Raw genomic sequence first — 10,608 nt, 5'->3', positions numbered from 1 at the left:
AATGCAATTTAGCCTAAAATATTTTTGAAAAACTTTTGTTAGAATTCAGCTTTCCAAGCCTATCTATACTCAACCATCATCCCAAAAAATAGGTAAACACACTACATTCAAACTGTAAAACATTTTCTTCCACACACCTCTGAATAAACAAAAACTCCAACCTTGCATCACTATAAACTCATGTTTTAAGTCTAAAGTTGTCGAATATAAATAGCATTGTGGTAAAAAGGAGATACAGAGAGTCGAGGCGCTCTATCGCTGCGAATTTGAGATCGCTTCTAACCAATTACTACTAATTTAAGGTCTTGAATTATTGGTATAACAATGTTCGGACTAGTATGTATTTAGTTGTATGAATTAGAAATTTCTAAAATTGATCGGAAAATTTTGGATTTAATAAAGAATGAGTTTCAAACGAGAGTTAACTCTATCAGTGTTTTTTGATGGAATAGTTTTTCGGCATAGAAAAAAATCATTTTATTTATACATTAAACTTTTTTTAATGAAACCTTATTGTATCTTCCAATTATTCATAAAATACCAGGAATTTTTCAATTGTATTAGATTTTATAATATTGTTACACTAGCACTAACATAATTTAGACGTAAATCTAACAAAATTTTTATGATCATATACTGAGTATATAACTGGTTTCTTCCCTCTTACGTGATGTTTCTTTCAACATTTTTTGATTTCTTATGAGAGGTTTGGATTTGAAGCAAAATGTGATGAGACCACGTGATATTTTTATAAGCTCAAATTTGAGATACATGTGATAGGATTTTCTGTCAAATGTTGATGCAAGCACTTCATTAATCTTGAAATTTTCAAAGTCTTTATATTGTGTCAAAAATTATTCTGTTTCTTTTATTTTTGGACTTATTTTCAAAATTTAAACATGCGTTACAAATGTTATTTTACTTTTAAGTAATGATGAAGCTGCTAAAGTTCATCGGCTGATAGATGGAATGTACTTAACCCTTAAAGAAATTACTGTTAATTGAAAAAAATTGGAGTTGTTTTGAACCCTCTCAATTGAGGTTAAAAAATGAGAATATATATGTTAAGACCATCTCAATTAGTGTTAAATACTGAGACCATATTTTAAGATCCTCTTAATTGATGTTAAAGATTGAGGCCCGTACTATGGATTATATTAATAGTCATGATGTATGTTATGCATGTTGCTAGTGAAAAGCATGGATACTTAACTCTTTATCCAAGCAATTTAAAACGTGTCCTGACTTTGGCAGTTGGAAGCTATTTGTACCCAACGAATCTTTGGATGGCATAGAGCAGGCAATCCTACGTGGATTCACCACCTGACCTCTACGAGGGCGTACTCCTGTCTGGGCCCTTATTCGAGTTGGGCCTCTCAACCTTATTAGGGTTTCTCAGGTCCAAAGGTCCTTTAGGCTTATGCAATTTTCTCTTTCTGGTAGGTCATTTTGGTCAGATTATTTTTTATGGATGTTATTGTCAACGTGAGCAAAAATGCTTGTCAGATGAGGTCCAATTAGAGATTCTTGAATTTTGATTTTGCAAGCTCTAAAACGTTTGAGAACCGACAAAAAACTATTAGAATTTCAATGCTCAAGTTGATACGAAACGAAAAAAAAAAAAGTACTTAAAATAATGACAAAGAAGTAGGATAACAATAACCCAATGCGTCTTTCAATCTCTTGTGTATAAGTATAATTGAAAGTTTAACTTTCTTGAATGAGGGGTTTGGGATTTATAGGCAGATAAGGTCTCATCCACATTCTCTACGAGGTGATTGAGGGGATTCCTTGGTTCAAGGCTCCTAGATTTTGGGGTACTTTAGTAGGCTGCTTTGGACGTTCAAATTGAAGTGTTAGGGCTGCTCACACAACTAGATAGTGCCTCCATTACAGCCACCAACAAGGTGTTGTGCCAAAGCTTGCTAATTTGGGCTTGGTCTTAATTGGGCCTTCACCTTAAATTAGGGACTTGAAGCCTATCACCCCTTCCCTCTTCTGGGCCTTCATGTCCCCCCTCAGCCTGCCTAGCAGCTTAGGCCATTTCGCGTGTTAATATAGGGCTCTTTGTTTGACGTCTACATTTTTAGGAGTATCAAATTTGAATTTAAAAATTATTAAATGTCAAAATTAGCATCATGATTAAAATTAATTTTTTAATTAATATAATAAAGAATTAAATAAAAAATAATTAATAAGAATGAAATTGTTGTTAGAGCCCGCGCATATTTTGTAAATTCAATTAATCTTAAATAAAAATAAAGGCTGAATAGTTGTTGCCGTGAGAAAATTCGAAACAGTAGCGGCGGCAGCAGCCACACGGCTCTACGCTCATCCCAGAGCGCCACGTCTCTCTTTTCCACCAGACAATAATACCCCTCGAAATCCACCCGACTCCGTCCCCCGACGGAGCAAACTTCCGGTCCTTTTCAGTCTTTTTCTTTCCACTTTCTAAAAATATCTCCATCTCCATCTCCTTTCCAACAGAACTTCCAAACCAGAACTTCCGCAGATAAACATCAGAATTCGTCTCTAATACGACGCCGTCGGCATGGCCGTAGTTCTTGGCAACGTTTCTCCATTCATCGACCTCTCCACTTCCTCTCACCGTGCTGTGATTCCTGACCGCCGGCTCCGCCTCGTCCCCTCCGACGCCGTCTTGAACCTGTTCAAGAAGGATCTTCACCAGAACCCGAATTTCCATGCGGCGTTTGAGTCAGTATTCGATCACAGAGAGAGGTATGTTAACAAGAGGAAGTCGAATCAGTCGAAGGTGAACGAAGTGCAGTACGAGAATTCCAGCGACGACGAGAATGGGAACGGGAACGGGTTCGACGATGAGCTCGGAGAAGATGATGGGTTCGATTGGGAGGCGGAGATGAGGAAGAGAGTGAAGGAGATTGAGGAAATGAGGGAGTTGGAGAAGAAAGCCGAAGAATTGCAGTATAAAGTTGATCAAGAGTATGCTGATGGTGATAGTGATGGTGAGCCGGATGAGGAGACTGAAGAGCAGAAACGCATGAGAGTCAAGAAAGAACTGGAAAAGGTCTCTGTTCTTGAACTTTTAATTTTTTTTCATTTTCCATATACCTTGCCGGACAAAGTCATCACTATCAGTAATTGACACTTGGAGCATTTCATTTGAGTTTTGAAGTTATGATTCCCCAGATAATGTTAATGGACTGAAACAATTTTGAGGAATGGAAAAGATAGAGATGGAAATTAGTATTTTAGACCTAACTTTTTTGATTTTGCTGGTTTTATAATCCCATGGTTGATGCTGAGGGGACGGGAAAACACATCAGGGCGTTGAAGAGGTTGGGAACTGGAATTTCTTACTATCTTACTAACAAACCCCACCGGGATGTTATAGTTCTGTAAATAAACTAATCTTTTCGCGAAAGCAGGTCTTGGATAAGTCTGGAGAGTTTTTTAATGATGTCTCTTTGTTGCTCGCATAAACTAATTGCTTATTGTCTCCATGTAATAAAAAATGAAAGAATTAACCTGCATTATCTGCTCTTAGTTTACTTATTCTGTTTTGCTTCTTTGTGCATTCTTTTTAGTATTCTATCTATTGACCAGTTCATTTCGTGTTTATTAATTATAATTTGGGATACGTTGTCAGCTTGATGGACTTGAGAAACTTGTGCTTTGAGAGAGATCGTCCGTTTTGTAGTTGTCTTGTAGAATCTAAGTGAATATGACAAGTAGTTGTAGTATGATCTTTCTTTGAAGTTCGTTTGTCTTAAGAAGTTTCTCCAATAAACTGTTCACTGAAAGAAGTAATTTAAGTTGTAACAATTAACAATATCGTCCAGTCGATTTCTTTTCTTTTGCTAGCGATAGATGGTATTAGCTGTGTGCAAATGTGTACATAGAATTTTAGCTGTTTGAAGGCCCTTGGCTTAGATGAAATATTTACTTGCTTAATAGAAAAGAAAGAAATGAACTTCAGGTTGTCTTATATTTATTTGATGAGTGATAGTAAAGAGATATCCATTATTTGGTATGAAAAATAGGTCGCAAAGGAGCAAGCTGAACGAAGAAAAACGGCTCAGTTGATGTTTGAATTGGGTCAGAAAGCATATGGAAGGGGTATGTATGGACGTGCCATTGAGTTTCTTGAAGGTGCCCTCACGATAATTCCTAGGCCCACCTTGTTTGGCGGTGAGGTTGGTAGTTGTCTGTATTATGTATAGACGTAGTTCTTCCCTCCAGATTTTCAACCTAATTTCATAGTTCTCTTCTTATCTTCAGATACAAATATGGTTGGCTATGGCTTATGAGGCTAATAATCGCCACGCAGACTGCATTGCTCTGTATCAGCAACTGGAAAAGAAGCATCCTAGCGTCAGTATTCGGCGCCAGGCTGCAGACCTGCGCTACATACTGCAAGCACCCAAGCTTAAGATAACTCAAGAAGAGATGGTAACCATCCCACTGATAGGTTCTAGCTATGACAGGTAAGCAGAATACTATATTCGTTGTCTTGAAATATGCTTTTCCATGTTCTTATATATTTGGATAAATTACATCAATACCTCCACAATTATGCTTAAAAGGAATTAACTCTACTGTTTGAATAATCACACTAAAAACCCCATAAGCAATTTTTTGGGATAATTACAATACCCTCCAATGAGGTTTGGTCTTATTACACTTAGACTTCCTCGAATTTGAAAGTTCGAATTTGAAAGTTTACTTCTACCTCCGTAACATTCACGACCGTTAAAAAACCCTAATATTCTTGATAAATTACTCATTTACCCTTCATTGTAAATCACATAAACCTCCTTGAGGTTTATTTGAATTATGACACATCACCTAAGGTTTGTCATATTATAATTGCCTCCTTAAACTAAAAATTATTTTATGGCTAGACCTCCAAATTTAATATTTATTAAAATAAAATAATAAAAATATATTAAGTATTTAAAGGACTTTTAACCATAGAGTAAACTAAATTTCTAATTCAAATTTAAGTCCATAATTATATTTTATCGCTCATATAACAATTAGTTCAATCCGGTAGTTTCTGTTAGATTTTTATTCCTTTTTTGTGGCGACAATGACCAAAATGTCAGTGTGAACTATAAATTATTATTTTGCTTATTTTTTAAAAGTTTCTAATTTTTTTTGAACTAAGTGAATAATTTTTTTTACAGTTTTTCAAAATTTTCCATCCACCTCGTCCAAATATTTTTACAATTTTTTTATTCTTTTAAAAAAAGTATATATAGCAAAAGCAAAGTTGATAATTTCAAACTCCTATCCAAGAATTACTCAGGTTGTTATCTTTTCTCTTTCTAAATTTCACTCGCTTATATTATATTTCTATTGTCAAATGTAAGAAAGTTCAAGTTATTTTCTAAAAAGTTGATTCGATGTTAAAAACTAACTAATTGTTTCATATGATTATCGTAATGATGTAACCAGACTCATTAACTTAAATTTCCAAAAACAAGATAAAAGGTTATCAAATTAAATATAAATGATATATTCAATTGGCTTTTTGAATTCAAATGATTGACGTAATTTAGAATATCTTATTAATTTTATGAGGTATAATTTTAATTTTTTTTATCACAAGTTAGAACATTAATTTTTGAGAAATACACTCCTCTCTCCTGAGGTATAGTGTAATTAAACCTAAACCCCCTATGCTTTGAAAAATTACATCTATTTTCGTCTAACATATAAGTTCTTCAAATAGTCAAAATTCACTAAATTTGCTGATATTAACAAAAAAATAAAAATAAAAATTGATAATTACCGTCGATTGACTTATTACTGACTCATTGCAAGTCAAACAATTTTTTCCGTCTAAACTACCCTTTTAACAGTGAAAATATACCTTCTCACATGCATTAACGCTTGAAGACGTATGAGTATAATTTGGTCATAAAAAGACTTATCTGGCCTGCAATAAATAATAAGTCAACGGGGGTTAAATATAGATTTTTTTTTTCTGATTTTTTGTTAACAGCAAATTTGATGAATTTGACTAATGGAGGGATTTAAAGGTTAGATGCATGCAAAACTCAGGGGTGCTAGATGTAATTTCTCAAACCACATGGGGTTTAGGTGTAATTACACCAAACATCAAGATAGGGGAGTGTAATTATCCCTAAACTTTTTAGATAAGTGTAAATCAAATTAATTTAAGATGAGTTTAAACATTATCAAACTTTTAGAGAAACTTATATAAATTTAGACTAGCAATCAATTTAAAATTTATCATTTTACTAAAAAAATGATGCAAATAATATTGTAAGATGTTAAGATTATTTGCAGGGATGATAAATATTAGTAGAGAAAGGTATATGTAATTTTAAATACGTTATAGGGTGTATCTACCTCTATCTCAAACTTTAAGGGCTTTTATCTAATTATCAAACAACTGATGAATCAACTCAAGGGTAAAGTGGAATGAAAATTCTATGTTGGTATCATTAAACTTTGTTAATGTTATTAATGATTGGGTCAATTTGTTAGATAATAGCAAATTATTAGAGTGCTAGATGTAATTTTTTAAATCTCAGAAGTGTGAATGTAATTAGATCAAGCCCCAGGGAAGGGCACTATAGTTTTTTTTTTTTTCCATTACATTGAGGGGGTGACAGGGTAACAAGAATACCATCGACAAAGGTTCTTGAAATTATCCCACTCTATCATCGGCAGCTGCTCTTAAAAGTTAAAATAAAAGAACCAAATTCAAGTACATGGCACAGAAAACATTCTCCTTGTTTCCTCATTAGTGTAATTATGGTATTTATGATCTTACCGTCAATTGAAACAGATTAGCAATAAGAGAAACTCACAGCATCTATGCACTTGGATGAAAATTAGTATTGATCAATTCTTTTTGCATTCCATGAATTAATTGCCTTAAATTTCTGATGGAAATCACTCTATGCTTTGACTGTCAGTGGCATCTTGTAATCATGTGAGGTTCAATTGAGAATGTCTATTGTCTATTCATATGTATCTCTGCTTCATTAACTTGCGTTTTATAATAAAGTCAGTTCTTTAAGTCTAGGTGATCCATTGAAGAATTTTATGTGGATCATCACTACTCGGAGTCATTACATGTAAGCCATCTTCAAGTTGGTGCTTTGTCCTATCTGTTCCAGTACTATACCCATATATCTGTGGGTGCAATTTACCTTGAGAGTTAGGACTACTCTCAAATTTTCCTAGATGCCTGATCTCAAACGGCAGTGTTGATGCATTCCCTTCATGCTGGATTCTGATCTAAATTGCATCTGAATTCATAGTAAAACTCCATCGTCATATTTTGTCATCATAGGTGTGGAATTCATGAAAAGTTTGACGATTCAATCATTTTATATTCTCATCAGTTATGCAGCTAGCTGGACTGATAAATACAAGGACAGAGATCAAAGGATGACCGGCTCCACGACAAATCAGCTTCCGTCAAACAAAGACTACTTGGGGGACTTTTTGGTTTGGAAACCACCAGTTGGATTGGAGAAGAACAGTGCGTTCTGGGTGTCGTTAACATTGTGGATCGGTCTCGTTGGGGCTGCACTGTTTCTCCAGCGATAAAGCATAAATTTGTACAGTTGTTCTGTTTTAGCTGGTGTTGTTGATGGGGTATAGTTTTCGTTTAAGATTGTTGTAAAATGTCTCCATATATTATACACGACTGCTATTGTAAAACAGTTCCACTCCTGGAAATTGATGTTCGAATTACACTTTTGTTTCTATTGTTTATTTCTTCTCCACATTTTATCTTATCAGGTTCTATCAATAGTTTATCCCACACAAAAATAAACGACCCCCTAGTGTATTAAGAAATAGGAGTGTGCAATTTTTAATTAATCGACCAAAAATCAACAGAATCAAACATTCGATTTGGTATTTCATGGTTTTTTAACTTTTGGTATTCAGTTGAATTTTTAAGTTTGTGTCCATTAATCGAACCGAATATCAAACTTTAAAAAAAAATATTAAATACCTTAATTTATATTTTTAATAAAAATTAATGATTTTTCGATTAATATATAATTAATTTATAACTAACAAATTGATATTACATTATATACTTTTTGAAAGTTTTATTTAATCCGATTCAAATACAGTTGGGGGCGTCGAAGCCCAATCCAGTTCAAGACTTCAAGCCCGTTCCAAAGAAGCCCTACCTTTAACCCCAGGGCCCAAATTTCGATCACTAATGACGTGAACTTCCATCTATGCCCCTCATTCCTCAGCACTAACCAGAATCACCCCAAGGCTATAAAAGTACTTTCACAAATCCAAAACCCTCAAATACCAAGTCCTTCATCTCCCCCTTTCACCACCCCCTTCACGCCAACGCCGCCGTCACACGCACACACAGAACACGCGGTAAACCGTCATGACCACCCGCTTCAAGAAGAACAGGAAGAAGCGAGGCCATGTCAGCGCCGGGCATGGCCGCATCGGGAAACACCGCAAGCACCCGGGAGGCCGCGGGAACGCCGGTGGCATGCACCACCACCGCATCCTGTTCGACAAGTACCACCCTGGGTACTTCGGGAAAGTGGGTATGCGGTATTTCCACAAGCTCCGCAACAAGTTCCATTGCCCCATCGTCAACGTAGACAAACTCTGGTCGATGATCCCCCAGGAAGTCAAGGACAAGGCGTCCAAGGACAATGTCCCGTTGATCGACGTCACCCAGTTCGGATACTTCAAGGTTTTGGGGAAGGGTGCGTTGCCGGAGAACAAGCCGGTAGTGGTGAAGGCGAAGCTTGTCTCCAAGGTTGCGGAAAAGAAGATCAAGGAGGCTGGTGGCGCCGTTGTGCTCACTGCTTAAGATTCTCTTGTTTTTTGTTATTTTCTAAAAATATGGAGGGTTTAGATACAATTTTGGAGTTTTGGGACTGGATTTTGTCACTGTTATCTTTTGTTTAAGCTGATTTAGACTTGTTTATGTTGAAAAGGTTGTTCCTTTTATGTTTTTTTGTGTCTGATTACTGCTGCTGAATTCTTGCAAAATTGTCCAGTACTCTCTTCATGCTGTTTTATGAAATAATTCTTGCTGCAGCTATGATGCAAGAAACTCCTGATGAACTGATATATATGATAACAAATTCATTTCTTTGTTGTCTGGTTGGTGTGATGGGTCGAATCAAATCAATTACTAAACTTATTAATCCCAGACTCTTTGTGAACTGTATATTAAACATGATGTGTACATTAAACATGAGGATTTCATTTGTTGCCCGATTGGTTGAGGAATGGTTAGATCCGATTTAAATCATATCAATCACTAATGATCTTATTAGTCTCGACTCTTTTTGAACTGTACATTAAACATGACAAAGGAATTTCATTTGTTGCTTGATTGGTCTAGGTTTGGTCAAACAAGATTTGAACTAATTTTACTTCTCATCGACTAAAAGTATGACGGATATTTATTTTAGAAGTATCATGAATGTCTTTGCAAGACATAGAATTAAGTATGTCTGATTCATTTCATATTAATATAACTTACAAATTGAGGAATCCCATAAATACAAACACAAGTCTTTATATTTCTCTTCAAAACTTTAGGTCAAGAAACAAAGCAAAAATACTTCAAAAAAATGACACCAAACAAAGAATTCTTCAATTCTCATCAATCTTGACAAACTATAAATTACACACAATTTTCATCATACTGGACTCTACTCGCTCTATATTACACCAAATCAAGAATTCTCCAAATGCGCACACAAAATCCAGAGGCTTCTTTCTGCTGAATCTTTCATAGATAGTTTATTTCTCGACCGTCGTTTGTTTTAGCCTCTCTTTGATCTCCTCCACCCCACAGCTTGATCCTCTGAGCTGCAGCTGACGCCTGAATCACAACCCCACAAACGTATTAGGTATTCACAAGTCGAGAAATAAACGCACTAGCCAAATACAGTGTGCAATTCTGCTATGCATGCATGTGTTCTTACCTCTTTGTTCCAATTAGTTTTGTAAACAATCCAGAAGAGCACCATTGTTTGTAGAACCGTTCCTGCTACCATTCCGTACCATATTCCCTGTAAATTAATTGCAAATCCCATTTGCGACTGTATGTTAGTACTCTTATTCTGTATAATCTCATTTTAGAAATTCCGGGTTGTATTCATCATATATTCAATTCTTTATGGTGCATGTATTGGTGTATGAACGATTGTCATATACCCCTCATTTTTAAGAAAATGAGTTATGTTTCAACCATCTACCTACTCAATATAACAAAACTGTAGCATGTAACGAACGTATACTCACTTTTACACCCATGTTGAGGGCATATCCCATTATTAGACCCACGGGAATACCAAACACGTAGTAGCATGCGATATTCACATAGGCAACCAACGCTTGCCATCCAGCTCCGATAGCCACTCCTGCACCACAAAGGTTTCTTCTGTCAATAAATCTAAACTTTTTCATCTAAAATTTGGAATTTTACAAAACAAGGCGTTATGTAAGATTTGTAGATTCTGCAGTCCACAATCACGTTTCAACTCGTTGTTATACCTATAAGTATATATCTGTGACGTGCGTTCTTTAACATGAAAGTAAGACAGAAACAATAAATTTAGTTTGGGGGGGGGGGGGTTT

General features: G+C 35.4%; 3 protein-coding genes across 3 annotated transcripts in view; 2 read left to right on the top strand and 1 right to left on the bottom strand.

The window, feature by feature from the left end:
- LOC105168301 lies at positions 2,465-7,740 on the top strand. Its single transcript, XM_011088327.2, has 4 exons — positions 2,465-3,046; positions 4,023-4,175; positions 4,261-4,466; positions 7,365-7,740. The coding sequence occupies exons 1-4, from the start codon at positions 2,552-2,554 to the stop codon at positions 7,570-7,572; spliced, it is 1,062 nt and encodes a 353-aa protein (XP_011086629.1). The 5' UTR covers positions 2,465-2,551; the 3' UTR covers positions 7,573-7,740.
- Positions 8,304-9,013, top strand: LOC105168300 (60S ribosomal protein L27a-3). The gene has a single exon (XM_011088326.2). The coding sequence runs from the start codon at positions 8,384-8,386 to the stop codon at positions 8,822-8,824; it is 441 nt and encodes a 146-aa protein (XP_011086628.1). The 5' UTR covers positions 8,304-8,383; the 3' UTR covers positions 8,825-9,013.
- The window catches only part of LOC105168299 (protein DETOXIFICATION 29-like), a 7,809-nt gene continuing 6,722 nt past the window's right edge, over positions 9,522-10,608 (bottom strand). Inside the window, exons 6-8 of the mRNA XM_011088325.2 lie at positions 10,273-10,391; positions 9,954-10,040; positions 9,522-9,850 (exon numbers count right to left, since the gene is read on the bottom strand). Of these exons, the coding sequence (XP_011086627.1) occupies positions 9,758-9,850; positions 9,954-10,040; positions 10,273-10,391 (299 nt within the window). The 3' untranslated portion in view covers positions 9,522-9,757. The remainder of the gene's footprint in view (positions 9,851-9,953; positions 10,041-10,272; positions 10,392-10,608) is intronic.

Source organism: Sesamum indicum, linkage group LG8 (genome assembly GCF_000512975.1).
Source record: "Sesamum indicum cultivar Zhongzhi No. 13 linkage group LG8, S_indicum_v1.0, whole genome shotgun sequence".
NCBI lineage: Eukaryota > Viridiplantae > Streptophyta > Magnoliopsida > Lamiales > Pedaliaceae > Sesamum > Sesamum indicum.
The sequence above is the reverse complement of the archived record's forward strand: the minus strand, read 5'-3'. Positions and strand labels throughout refer to the sequence as shown.

Coding starts and splice junctions, on each gene's coding strand:
- LOC105168300 (XM_011088326.2), top strand. CDS start 8,384: ATGACCACCCGCTTCAAGAAGAACAGGAAGAAGCGAGGCCATGTCAGC.
- LOC105168301 (XM_011088327.2), top strand. CDS start 2,552: ATGGCCGTAGTTCTTGGCAACGTTTCTCCATTCATCGACCTCTCCACT. Junction 4,176..4,260: donor CCACCTTGTTTGGCGGTGAG/GTTGGTAGTTGT, acceptor TCTTATCTTCAG/ATACAAATATGGTTGGCTAT. Junction 4,467..7,364: donor ATAGGTTCTAGCTATGACAG/GTAAGCAGAATA, acceptor TATTCTCATCAG/TTATGCAGCTAGCTGGACTG.